Consider the following 14,026-nt stretch of genomic DNA (forward strand, 5'->3'; position numbering starts at 1 on the left):
ATAGTATAGTATAGTATAGTATAGTATAGTATAGTATAGTATAGTATAGTATACTATTCTGTATACCCTTGTATATGTTTAAGACTACATCTGAATCGAAAGAAAAAAATACCCCCCAAAATTAGTATGCTATGTCATTTATTTGTTGATACCCAAGGAAGGAGAAACATATTTAAATGTTTAAGTATAAAATTACAACATAATGTACATGGCAAGAGACTTTCTGGATGCTTTATGAGATTTCCAACCAATCTGGATAGTAGCAGTAGTTTTAAAATACTATTTTTCCCACTGAAATATTCCATTTTTGGTAACTGCTAACCTTATAATTAATGTCAGGAGTCTTGATACAATTATGCAAAATTACAGCAGGCTAGAATAACATCCTTCTTGCTCTCATCACATGGAATACTATCCAAAGCATACTAAAGTTTATCTGTTATCCTCAAATACATACAAGCTTGATGAGATTTATCCTTTTTCAAGTAAACTCAAATTAGAAATAATAAGAAAAACAAAGAAGCAGTTTATGAAGGACTATAAGTTCTAGAGTCAGTGAGTTAAAAAAAGTAGTACACAAGGTCAAACTTTCCTGTGATGGAGCTATTCTTTCTGATAGAACGGTACCTCACAGCCCTTCAAGAGACACACCACTAACTCCAGCACTAGACCGACTGCTCAGTAGTTCCAGGTCAGTCTAGACTACACAATAAGACTGAATCTCAAATCAAACTACATGCTGAGTGCCTGCTAAGTGACAAACTATATAGGTGCTCAAACTACTTCTAAGATACAGTACCTGCTGTGTACAGCAGGCAAAATTAAAGTTCTCATAATACCATGATACACGGTGCATTCAGTTGTGGAAGTAACTATGGAAAGCATGGCCAGACAGAGTCTTGAGAGACAATATCTGGGAGTTGGTAGAAAAAGCTTAGTGGTTAAGAGCACTTGTTGCTGTTGTAGAGGATGTGGGTTTAGTTCCCAGCATCTACATGGTAGCTTATAACCACCTGTTTAACTCCTGTACTAGGGGATCCAGTGCCGCCTTCTGATCTCTTCAGGCACCAGGTATGCATGTGGTCCATATATACTAATGTTAACAAAACATCAATATATATAAAATAAAACAGATTATTAAAAAAAATTAAAGTAGGAACTAACACCTGAACTGACAAAACATGCAAAACGAAATCCCCTCACAACTCATCAGAAATTGGTGGCAAGATATCCTATGCAGCAGCACATGCAGAATGTTGGTTCCAAAGAGAGAGGAGGGACTTGGCTTGATACTTTTGAGGAAGAAAGTCAATACTGAAACAGGGGTGGAAGGGATAGTGGCTGTTAGGAGTCAGATCAGGCTTTGTTTTTGGTGACAGATTAAGAAGGCTAATTAAATGCAGAGGGGGGAGTTTATACAAAGATAAACTGCACACAAGTCAAATAATTTGTATATAATAACAAAGCTACTAAAAATTGTACTTTTATATTCTAAACTATTCTCAAAATCTTAGAACACAAATTTGACACTATAGAAGTGTATCTGTCCTGGGTGGGTGGGGGATGGGGTAAGGGGACAACATATGAAATGTAAATAAAACATCCAATAAAAAAAAAAAAGAAAAAAGTGTGCCTGTTACCAAGAAACATATCTAACAATCTATAAGCAAGATTAAATTACATTTATATAATGTGCTTTCATATATAGCCACTTAAGAAAACAAGACAGAATTGATATACAAAATATATATGGCAGGATATACATATCCATCCTTCCAGAAACAGTCCCAAGATAATCTGTTAAATAAAAAGAGCATACATAATCTTTTTTTTTTAAGGAAAGGGACTTATTTGTACAGACCTAACATTTCTGCAATTTAACCATCTGGAGTGAAAACACGTTCATATCATAAATACATACTTCCACTTTACTGAACAGTTGTGAAAGCAGTTAAGCATAAAAACACACATATTGATATGTGTATTACCTATCTCAGAGTTTCAGAATTAATAAGGTTTTGGTGTGTGTGGTTAGTTTTAGAGAGTCAAAAGAATCATATTAATATAATGACATGAGTCTGAAAATATCAGCTGAAACAACTTATTTTTCTATCAAATGTCATTTACAGCAACAAAAGCACAGTTTACAGTGTCCAATTTCAGCTTTATATAAAGTCAATAGAACTCTCTAAAACAGAATTCAAGTCTGGTAAGTAAAGCAAAGCTGCTCTGAACAAACAGAGGAGAGACCTAGGTACACACTCTTACAGAGTATTCTGAACAGAGGCATTCCTCCTATGCTTGAGTCACAGCTTACAACACTTCTCTAGCACCAGACCTTTTCAAAGACTTCTGCCTTCAACATGGAGACAGCTAACTTCCCAGTGAATATTTGTTTTCCTTGGAATTCTATGGAAAGAGATTATGAGGGACCACTACTTTACAAATATACCTTTCATGAAGGTAGTCACTATGCACTGCACTGTTAGGAGAACCTAATCCCAGGCAATGGGAGAGGAACCTGAGCAGAGACTGAGACTGGAATAATTCAGACTACTTAGGTTAGCTGGACTGAACCACGAAAAGGATGAGGAGGTGAGTCAACACAGCTAAGTTTCTGCCCAAACCCTGTTAGAAAAAAAAAAAAAATCTAGAGAAGATAAATGTTTTATACTTTAAATATGAGATCCTTATGAAGTTTTTTTTTAAAAAAAATGGAGCTACAAAGCCTGGAGTTCTAAAGAATGAGATTTGAGGGTTATTTGTACATGAGAAAGTATCAGAACCTGGGAGCAGGCAGGATTCACAAAGGTAATAACATGGAAAAACATGAGAGGCTTCAATCTGAGAAGAAGGACGATAGAGAACTTTCAGCTCAGAAATCAAAGGACAGCTAAGTGAGGAATGGGATGCCCAGGGTGAGGGTCACAGTTACAGTCTGAAAAAGAATGGTGGGTGCAAAGTCTTGGAAGTAAAGGAGATTATACACAAAGACAGCACAAAACTAGTAACATTAAATACGTAGTTCTAATAGAACTATAAAATAGATTTTATTAAAGACTACTAAAGGTAACTCTGACATATACCACAGGAAATAGCACAGTTTTTTAAACTGAACAGATTATGCTGTGTTGGGGCCTAAAATGAAGGCAGGTTAAGATGACTACACATTTAAAAACAGAGGAACATCATTTACAGTCATAAAAATAGTATCAACATACCTAGAGGGATCAAACTGCAAACATTTGCATTTATTAAGCATTACACAGTACCAACAATAATTTTTTTAAGAGAAAAAAAAAGCAGCAGTAGTAACTTGAAGGAAGATACTTTTAGAGGGGAAAAAAGCTTTTTTGATGGTGATGGTGTGGTGATATACTAACATTTTCATCTCTTAACAAGTGTTTGATGAGATCCTATATGGAACCTTTTTATTGGTAAGTAAACTATGATTAAATACTCAGTCATTAATTTGTCTAAGAAGCAACCATGAAGAGATGGATACAGTAACTTGCTAAGACAGTATGAAAGGGAGGAAATTCTAGCAGCAGAACTAGAGCAAGGACTAAGATTAAGAGCACAGTAACTAAAAAGGCACACCAAAAGCCACCATAAAGGTTTTCTATGCGCATGCACGTGTGCACACTTGTGGAAGTCAGAGGACAACTTGTGAGAATTGGTTCTCCATCATGTGGGTCCCAGGAACTGAACTTAGGTCACCAGCTCAACAGCAAGTGCCTTTCCCTGTGGGGCCATCTCACTGAACCAATTATGTATAAAAGAACAGACTCAAGGATTTCTGAAAACAGGAAGATTTCTAGAGAAGAGCTTCCATAAAGACAGTTTTCTCTGCTGTGTACTATCTGACCAGTGTTTGACCCAGCATAAGTATTAAACTCTATGTGGAACTTGTGAGTCTAGCTTACTTTGGAACATGGCTATTATACAGAAAAGATTCCTTTATAGGAACTTATCTGAAGAGCTGAGACCAATGAGGATTCTCTTGTTCTGTACTAAATGGACTGAAAAACATTTAACGTGGACTATGAGTAGATACTAGTGTAAACTAGTAAAGTTGAGAAAATGTACTGGGGCATAGTAGCAAGCCCAAGCACTCATCCATGAAATTCAAGAGAATTACAACAAGGAAGTCATTCGGGGAGGAGACAGTTATGCTCATCCCACTATGCTTCAACCAATTTTGCTCTCAGAAGTCCAGTCCACTCTGGCTACTTCTTATGATCTGAACAGAAACTAGTAAATATAGACTTTTCAATATCCAATTTAAATGCTGGCAACTAATTAAAACTGTCTTTTAAAAAAAAAGGTCAGACAGGGCCAAAGAAGCTTCTAGTTCATAATTTGTTTTGGTACACTGAATAGAGAAACTGTTGCACTAATAAATATACCAAAGAATTCTTAAATACAACACTGATTCAAAGGCAGTGGTGGAGGGGTAGAGAAGATGGCTTGTTGATTAAGAGCATATAACACAGGATTTGAGGGGTTGCTCAGTGTTTGAGAGTACTAGCTGCTCTTCCAGAGATTGGGGTTTAATTTCCAACACCCACATGGCCGATCAGTTGTCATATATAATCCTAGTTCCAGAGGATCCAACACCTTCACACAAACATACATGCAGGACAAACACTAATACACATAAAAATAAGTCATTAAGGGGGAAAGAAAGAAGAGCATGTGCCACTCCTGCAGAAGACCCAGTTCCTTTCCTAGCATCCACATTAGCCATTCACAACCATCTTGTAAATCCAGCTCCAACAAGAAAGATCTGACCCCTCTGGCCTGCTCAGACAAACACACTCACCTGCACATACACACAAACAAATATACTTAAAATTGAAGGGTCATTTGAACTTTACTCAGGACTTTGAAAAGGAAAAACAAAAAACCAAACTATATTCCTCCCATGATAAAATAGTCCACAGCAACAGGAAAGAAAATAAATGGGTAGCTGGTTTTGGCTGCTAAAAAGCAACTATTCTTAAGGGTTTATTCAACTACTCAATGGTTCCTTCCCTTTCTGAGCAAATACAACCCTGACAACACGCCAAGCTACTCTTACTTAATCTTCGGAACAATGGCTTTCCTCACCAAATCAACGGTCCTTCCTGCCACACTCAGACTGTCTCCTGTCTAATCCCAAAGCTAAAAGATGTCTAGAGCCTCTATTTCTACAAAACGCAGTCTCCACACTGGTCAAACATGAAGAGAACCAAATACAGATTATAAAAAGTATGCAATCATTAATTTTAAGAGACCATAACCACTGGGATGGCTAAACAGAAAATACCCAGTGCTGACTAGAAAGAACAGCAAGCGGCAAATCAGACACTGTGAGGAGTGTAGACTGGGAAGGTCTTCTTAGAGACGATGGCTGATTCTATTAATGTTGGCTACTGTACTTCTACTTTTTTTTTTTTTTTTGGTTTTTTTGAGACAGGGTTTCTCTGTGTAGCCCTGGCTGTCCTGGAACTCACTCTGTAGACCAGGCTGGCCTGTACTTCTATTTTTACCAAGCAGAAATAAAGGCATATATCAGTCAGGACACAGACAGAGACAGCACAACAGCCCCAAAATAGAACCTATCTATTGATAAATGAACAAATGGAACCTTGATACAGTCAAGTGATGTGAATAAATTATCTCAAATTATTATGTTACAATATAAATTTAGATGTAGAGTTAGAACAACAATCTAAAATACTTCATTTATGTAAGCTTTGGAAAACTACTTTGTCCAAATGGTGAGTTAGTACTCACATCCAAATACTGGGAACAGGCCAGCCCGGAGAGGCTGGGGTGGGAGGATATCAAGTTCAAGGATAATTAAGAATACATATCAAGGGGCTGGAGAGATGGCTCAGCAGTTAAGAGCACTGACTGCTCTTCCAGAGGTCCTGAGTTCAAATCCCAGCAACCACATGGTGGCTCACAACCTTCTGTAATGATATCTGATGCCCTCTTCTGGTGTGTCTGAAGACAGCTACAGTGTACTCATAAATAAAATAAATAAATCTTAAAAAAAAAAAAAAGGAATACATATCAAAACTATCTTAAAATAAAAAAGCTCAGTGGTTACCTTTAGGCATGAGTGGTAATTCTAGGGATGAATGGGGCTTAGCGGATGTTGATACTTTTCTATTTGGCTGTCATAGTTGTCTTGAGTGGTAACTTTGAGCTGAGCCTTGTTCGTACTGTGTTTGCAGTAAACTAAAGAGAGTAAGAGAGACTTCCAGCTAAGGTATTACCAATCATCTTTTCAGGCCACCACTATTATCCCCTCCCCTTTCTAATGTTAATCTGTATACACTGACTCACCTGAGTTTAGCAAGCACATGAATTTATTTCTTCCTATACACATTTCAAGCATGCTTTATGCTTCCTACTAATCTGAAAACTAGGACCAATTAAGATTTGCTGCATTACTGACAAAGATTTAAAGTGTGGAAAGTTCTTTATACCTATGTATATTATATTTCTGTAAACTCGTTGCCAAAACCGCTTATATAATAAAGCATGGTGAAGTTATAACTTTAATCCCAGATTTGGAGGGCTGAGGCAGAACAACTGCCTTGCCTGCCTCAGTCAAAACAAACAAAATAAAGACAAAACCCAACCAATCAAAAAACGCTTACAATATTTCTGCATATAATATGTAACCTGCAACAAAAACATTGTTTTAACATAATGGACACACACTCAATATTCATGACACTTCCCATTTACAGCACAACAGCTATTTAATTTACTTCAAAGCCACACTGAATACTCTGCAATGTGACTAAAATCAAATTAAAGGAAGCTTTCCTTGCTACTCACTGTACAGGTTATCTAGAAGGTTCTGAAGTGGATTTCAGTTTTACAAATTGAAAATATGCTTGACAATGGGCTTTTCATACCAGGTTTGTTATTTTATGTATTCTTTCTAAGTACTAGGAACACAACAGTGAAACGAGCCAGACGAGAATTCCTAGTCTCACAAGCTTACATTCTAATACCTCGAACACAACTGCAAATTATATTCCTGAATCATGACTTCGCTGAATAAGATATTTCTGTGTGTAGTACAGAAAGCAGCCAGCATACTCTAGTGAAAAGAATAACCACTTTTATTCCAACAGTTTTAACACAAGAGTTGTAGGAGGTTTTAAAAAAAATGTACTCACTGTATAATTAGAAGAATAACCTGATGGGTAAAATTCGGGGGCGTTCGCCGACAGCTTAGAAATTAGCACCGGGGCCACGACCACCTGGGGCTTAGCCATTGCCGAGTCCTGCTGTGGGGTTTTATCCTGTGAACTAGGTGGAGCTTTCTGGGACCTCGTTTGTTCTGAGAAAGAAAAAGGCAAAAGAAAAAAAAAGCAAAGAGAAAAAAAAAGCAGTGCTAGATGTATTCATTCCTTTGTATATAACAACTTACTACAGATTTAGAAACCGTCTGAGAACTTCCGGATTTTAGGAGTTAAATACAAAACGTAAGATCCTTACGAGTCGTACAAAGAGCTTGCAAAACGGAACAATAGCCTTGCTTTGGCTCGTGAGTGCAGGTACCTGCCTCCAAAACGAAGGTTCCAGGGCTTTTCCCACCCCTTCCCTCTCTCGTAAGGAGTTGGTTAAGAAGTGGATGTTCGCCTGGGGCCCCGGGTTCACTAGGGAGCGGTAGACGATTCTGACTTCCTCCCGGGACGCCAGACCGAGCACCGGGCCCCGGCCCCTCCCCCAGCCGGAGCGCACAAAGGATTCCAGCCACCACCTCCTTCCAAACCCCAGTTCCTGGCTAGTCCCTACCCCGTGCCGAGCCGGCCCCTCGGGGAATGCTTTCGGAGAACCGGGGGGCGGATTCGGCGCGCCGGGGCTCGGCGTGCGCGAAGGCCCGCGGGGGAAAGCTGGCCCAGGAGCACCGGGGCCCCTCGAGCTGCTCCGTACCTGGGAGCGCCCCAGGCCGGGGAGGCCGCGCGGAGCCGGCGGGGGCCTCGCTCTGGGCCCCTGGCGGCGGGGCGGTCCTGGGCTGGCGCAGCGGCGGCGGCTGCAGGAAGCCCGGGGCTTTGGGCTGCGGCGGCGGCGGCTGCTGGTGCTGCGACCGCTCCGCAGGCCCCGCTCCGTTCGGGAACCCGCCGCCCTCAGGCCCGCCCCCTCCGCGGCCCAGGCCCCGGCTCCGGCCCCGACCAGCACCTGGAGCCCGATCGAAACTGTCCGACATGCTCCTTGCTCTCCAACGGGGCCGCCGCCGCTGCTCCGATTAGGACGCGCGGGAGGCGCCGAGGGCCGCCTGTCACCGCTGCGCCTCACTCAGGCCTCATGGAGGAGGCCGGCGGGCCCTGCTCGGTCCTCCGCGCTCCGGGCCCCCGCCGACGCGCCGCAGCACAGCGCCCGCCTCCCCGGCTCCCTTCGGCTTTACGGACGCTCACCCTTAAGCCCTGCTTCCCCCGCCCGCCCCCTTGCCCGCCCGCGACGCAGTGGGGCCGAGGCGGGTCACAGCGGCCCCCCGCGGCCCGGAGGCCCCGGGCGCGGCTGCCCTCCCGCCGGCTGGAGACTGCCGCTCGCGTTAGCGGAGAGCTGGCTTGGGTGGCTAGCTAGCGGGTGGGCGGGCAGCCGCGGCTTCACCCCGCCGCTTGGACGAGCGGCGTCCGGGCCAGCAGGCGGCTCCGCTGACGGCCGCTTCGGTGGTCGGGCTGTGGGATAGCCGGGGGGGGGGGGGGGACGCTTACCGGGCAACTCCGACCTTCTCTCTGGTTCCTCTAGAGAAAAGTGCGAGACTGACGGTTGGGGCCAGGAAAATAATCCGGGGGGAGGGGGCGTGGGCGCAGCGCCAGGGTTCGCCGACGCGCACCTCCGTGGGCACGCAGGTGTGTTCAGGGATAGCGCTCCGGCCGAACCCCGAGGCCTGGCGGCGAAGGAGGCCCGGGACACAGCCCAGTAGATGTCTCCCCGGTAGTCTGCGGAGGAGGGGAGTGCAAACAGAATGCTACCGCGCCCCGCCTTCCAGTTCCCGCTAGGCGTGAAGGTGTGATCACACACACACACACACACACACACACACACACACGGTCACGTCCACCAAGCCTCCTCCCTGCCCTTCTGTCTTGCCCTCCAGGAACTTCTTAGAAAATTGACGCTACCTTCCATTGCACGTCCGCTTCTCCCCTCCTGCTTCTTCTGCCGTCGCCGTCCAATAAAAAAGTACGTGAGCAAAAACTTACAGACCACTTAAGTAATTGTCGATGTGCAGAAGCCGCCTTAAATGAAAGGCAGGTGAAATTAGTTTTAATATCCTTACTCCTGTACGCTCAGATGGTATCGTTGCAACATGTAATTAATGTTAAATGTGAATGGCATATTCCCCCCCCCCTCTCTCTGAAACTCTGAAAATTAGTTGAAATTTAATGTGTATTTTACACTCGAAACATATCTCATTGGGAATCAGGCACATTTAGAATGCTCCAGAGCTACGTGTAGTTACTGGCTGCTGCGTTGCACAACCCAATTCAGTAATTACCTGTAAATTGTTTTTGTCAGGGCTGATCATGCTAAATGCCAAGTGAAAAGTGAATGTAAATAATGAAAAACAGAAAAATAGATGGCCGTACTATTGCACTGATCTCTAGAATTCTGAGTTTAACTCTGATTCAAGGAGGGCTTAATATTTTTCCAATTTTTATCTACAGTATCATTTCAAATAGAGCCAAACGTCCATATTAACCTTTTTTATTAACCATGTGAAACATGCCTTCATGTTAATGAATAAGAAAATATGGTTTTATTGGGGGCAAGCATGAATAAATGATTTGTGCCCCTGAGTAATATTGTACAATATTTCAGTTTAAAATTGGATGGAGATGCTGCTGCTGGCATTTTGAAATGTCTCTGATTATGGGCAGCAGCCACTTCTCGTCACTTAGTTTTGCTTGACATTAAAAAACTCTCAACATAATATTTTTATTAATTATTTGGGAATTTCATGCAATGCACCCCGATCAGACTCGCTTCCCATTCTTCCCAGGTCCGTCCTCCCACTCTTGTGCCCTCACCAAAGAAAAGAGAAAAAAGGAAAAAATACATTAAGTCCAATTTGAGTGACTTGTATACTCACTGGAGCATGGCCAAACTCCTGGTGGCCAGCCCCTTAAAGGTAACTGAGTCCTTCTCACCCCCCACCAAACCCCCATATTCTCACCGCCGCCTCCATCAGAAGCCAGTTATTTCTTGAGACTGAAGTCTGCTTTTCAGGCTGGCTTCAGTGGCACTGAGAACTTTGAGCACTGGCTCCACCTGCCTCCACCTCCCAGGTGTTGTGATTCCAAGCATTAGTGCCTGGCTCAGCAGTTACTTCTTGCTTGACTTTCTTTCCTATGTAGAAAGGACCCAAAATTGTTCAAAATCTGAAAGTGAGATATCCTGGGTGTTCTTACTGCGCAATTGTACCACATCTGTGTCAAGCTTTTGATTACTACCCTTTTGTTTCCTTCTAACAATTTTTTTTTGGTGGTGGTGGGGGTGGGGAGGTACTAAAATTGAACACAGGGCCTTGTGTATGCTACGCTTGGCCTCTGCTACTGAACTACACTGCCAGCTCTCCTGTTAAAGCTTTCTCGGTGGATAACCACCTTTTCTAACATAGAGACTTTACTAGGTGAGTATCGGTGCTGATATCAGGGAATATTTTAAGCTCCTTGTACCAGGAGAGTTAACTCACACATCCTAGGCCACCTCCCGTTCCCTGTTGGGTAATTTTAGCTCTATGCTTGGGAAATATGAGACGGACTCAGGGGTAACATGAATGAATTTAATCTGTGATTTGCAAACCAGGATTTATTGCAAACGAGCAGTTATCAATGATAATAATTATTAGTATGTATCCCCTACTGTTTCAAGAGGCTTTATCATTTTATTTATATAAGTCTTCATATCCTGTGGGGCATATGCCAGGATATTAGAGAAACTCAGATCCTTCTGGGTACCATTGTAATGCTGGACTTAGTACTGGGTACTACAGTAAAAGGCCATGTGGAAACATAGGAGAGCTATGAGAGGGTCCATGAAGATCACTGGAGAAGCTCCTCTTCTCCGTATGTACATGGCTTATTGATTGGTGCAGAAAGGGTATGCCGGATTCCACTCAGAGACGATGGAAAGTGTGGTGTACACTATCAGAAAGGACACGCCACTAACTAGGGGAAAGAGAGTTTCCTCTGAGTGATCTTAGTGTTCTTCAGGAACACTTCCTTAAGCTGCCTAGATTTTCCCTTGACATGGCTGTGCGCTGAGAGGATACTGTCATGGCACCTTGCTTGTCAGATTACTAGAATTCTTTTTTATAACCATTTCTCTACTGAAATGTCCTTTTGAAGGCAGGTGGTACCTTATTGGTACTTCTAGGTCAGGAGTTCTCAACCTTTGGGTGGAGACCTCTTTGGGGTCAAAGGACTCTTTCACAGAGGTTGCATATAAGATATTTATATTACATTTATGTTGCATGACAATAGCAAAATTACAGTTATGAAGTAGCAACAAAATAATTCTGTAGTTAGGGGTTACCACAACATGAGGAAGTCTTTTTGTTTGGTTGGTTTTGTTTTTTAAAGATTTATTTATTTTATTTATGTAAGTACACTGTCGCTCTCTTCAGACACACCAGAAGAGGGCATCAGATCCCATTACAGATGGTTGAGCCACCATGTGGTTGCTGGGAATATGAACTCAGGACCTCTGGAAGAGCAATCGGTGCTCTTAATCACGGAGCCATCTCTCCAGCCCTGGTTTGGTTTTATTAAGACAGGGTTTCTCTGTGTAGTCCAGGCTGTCCTGGAGCTCACTCTGTAGACCAAGGTGGCCTGGAACTTAGAGATCAGTCTGCCTCTGCCTTCTGAATGCTAAGATTAAAGGTGTGCACCACCGCATCCTGGTGGCATGAGGAACTATGTCAAAGGGTCAAAGCCTTAGGAAAGTTGAGAACCACTGTTGTAGGTTCTAGCCCAGTTCTTGGTCCACACAGACTTCAAACTGTAACTATTAATTTACAACAGACTTGCCTTCCCATAAGTCACAATTACAGTGACAGTAATGAAGGCCGGTTTTCAAAGCTGACTTCAGCTTCATCGGAGCACCTTTTAAGACCAGCTAATGAGAACATTTTTCATAACTATTAAGGAGGAAATATTTACAAGGCACATATCCAACAAAAGACATGTAACTAGAAAAAATGAAGAACTGTCATAAGCCAACTATTAAAAAAATCCAGTTGGAAAATGGAAATACCACATTAATAGAAGAAGAAGAAAAACTATATGAAGAGATAGCTCACTGTTGAGAATACACAGAGAACATTTAAGTTCAGGAAAACTTCTCAATTAACCAGTAGTTACTGAAAATTAAAACTAATCACATTTCCTTACCCACTTACCAAATAAAAGTCAAAAATCAAAAAACAAAAACTAATCTTCCCAATAGCTTCCACCCATATTTCAAAGGAAGGCTGGGAAAATCAGGCCGTGTGTGGCAGGATCAGTATTCTGGCATGTAGAACCTGCGAGAGCCATTTTGAAGCTGCGGGTGATTTTGAAGCCAATGTGATGGAGACCCCAGGAAGTTGGATATGCCAGAGAGGTAGAATGTCTACTGAGAAAAGCAGCAGGAAAGAAGCATAGCCAGCCCCATCTCCCCACCACCACAAGAAAAATAAGGCAAGATGGGAGAGATGGCTAGCTGGTTAAAGGTACAGGCTCTTCATGCACGGGAATAGGAAGATTGGGACTCTGTAACTGCAGCACTGAGGGGTATGGAGACAGGAAGGTGCTGGGGCTTGCTAGTTGCTGGCCTGAACAAAACAAAACAAAACAAAACAAAACAAAACAAAACAAAATTGTGAGCTCTAGGTTCAGGGAGAGATCCTGCCTTAAAGAAATAAGATGGGAAGTGATGGGATACTCTTTGCCTTCCTTTGTCTTCCCACACTCAAACCCCATGTTCTGCCTCCCCAAGCCTGCCCAGTGGCAGAGAGGGTGCAGGCCAACAACCCTACACACATGAACATTCTTTCTCTCCCTCCCTCCCTCCCTCCCTCCGTTTCCCCCTTCCCCTCCCCCTCCCTCCTCCTCCCCTTCTCCCTCTCCTCCCTCTCCCTCTTCCCCTCCCTCTCCTCCCTCTCCTTCTCCCCTCCCCCTTCCCCTCCCCTTCCCCTCCCCTTCCCCTCCCCCTTCCCCTCTCCCTTCCCCTCTCCCTCTCCCTTTCTCTCTCTTCACACACATTACCTCCCATACACAAACAGAAGACCATGTGGGCTATAGGGACAAGAAGACACTTGAGAGTTTACCTCATGCCAGACATGGAACTATGAGACTCAGTACTTACTCTTCAGGGTTTTGCTTTTACCATGACCAAACTCTATTCTTTTTTTTGAATGGGGATATTTGCTCTGTGCCATTTTATACTGGATTAAAGTGATCTTTTATTTTATAAGGAGATTCAACTAAAAAAATTTGTCTTGAGCCTCGGAGGAGACTTTATTTTGTTTTTTTGGGTTTTGTTTGTTTGTTTTTTGTTTTTCTTTTTGTTTTTCGAGACAGGGTTTCTCTGTATAGCCCTGGCTGTCCTGGAACTCTGTAGACCAGGCTGGCCTCGAACTCATAAATCCGCCTGCCTCTGCCTCCCAAGTGCTGGGATTAAAGGCGTGTGCCATCACTGCCCAGCAGGAGGAGACTTTAAATTTTCGGTTTTTGGGCAATGTTGGAACTGATGAGACTTTGGGGACTCTTCTTAGAAACAAGTATAAACCATTTTGCATTGATATGGAAGTCAGCTTCTGGAGTGGGAACAGAAATGCAAACTGATGGTTCAACACACAGTATCACCGCACCCCACACACATGCTTACACATATTGGTGAAGCCTCAGTCCCTAGCTGGAGGAACCTATATGGGGGATAATGAAACTTAGAAGATGAGGCTTAGCCAGAAGAATTAAGTTATTTGAGGATAGGACGTTGGGGGCTATCTTGCTCTTGATCCTTC

At 43.0% G+C, this 14,026-nt stretch overlaps 1 protein-coding gene across 4 annotated transcripts in view; it reads right to left on the minus strand.

Moving 5' to 3' along the window:
• Positions 1 to 8,937, minus strand: part of Paip1 (poly(A) binding protein interacting protein 1) — a 27,746-nt gene extending 18,809 nt beyond the window's left edge. Inside the window, exons 1-2 of one of the 4 annotated variants that reach the window (XM_028784078.1) lie at positions 7,810 to 7,973; positions 7,188 to 7,351 (exon numbers count right to left, since the gene is read on the minus strand). In XM_028784078.1, the coding sequence (XP_028639911.1) occupies positions 7,188 to 7,286 (99 nt within the window). In that variant the 5' untranslated portion in view covers positions 7,287 to 7,351; positions 7,810 to 7,973. Of the gene's footprint in view, positions 1 to 7,187; positions 7,352 to 7,809; positions 8,323 to 8,729 lie in introns of those variants that run through there. The other 3 variants (XM_028784081.1, XM_028784074.1, XM_028784070.1) reach the window with 3 other exon arrangements.
• Positions 8,938 to 14,026: the final 5,089 nt, after the last annotated feature.

This window comes from Grammomys surdaster, unplaced genomic scaffold (assembly GCF_004785775.1).
Source record: "Grammomys surdaster isolate TR1022 unplaced genomic scaffold, NIH_TR_1.0 99, whole genome shotgun sequence".
Classification (NCBI taxonomy): Eukaryota; Metazoa; Chordata; class Mammalia; order Rodentia; family Muridae; genus Grammomys; species Grammomys surdaster.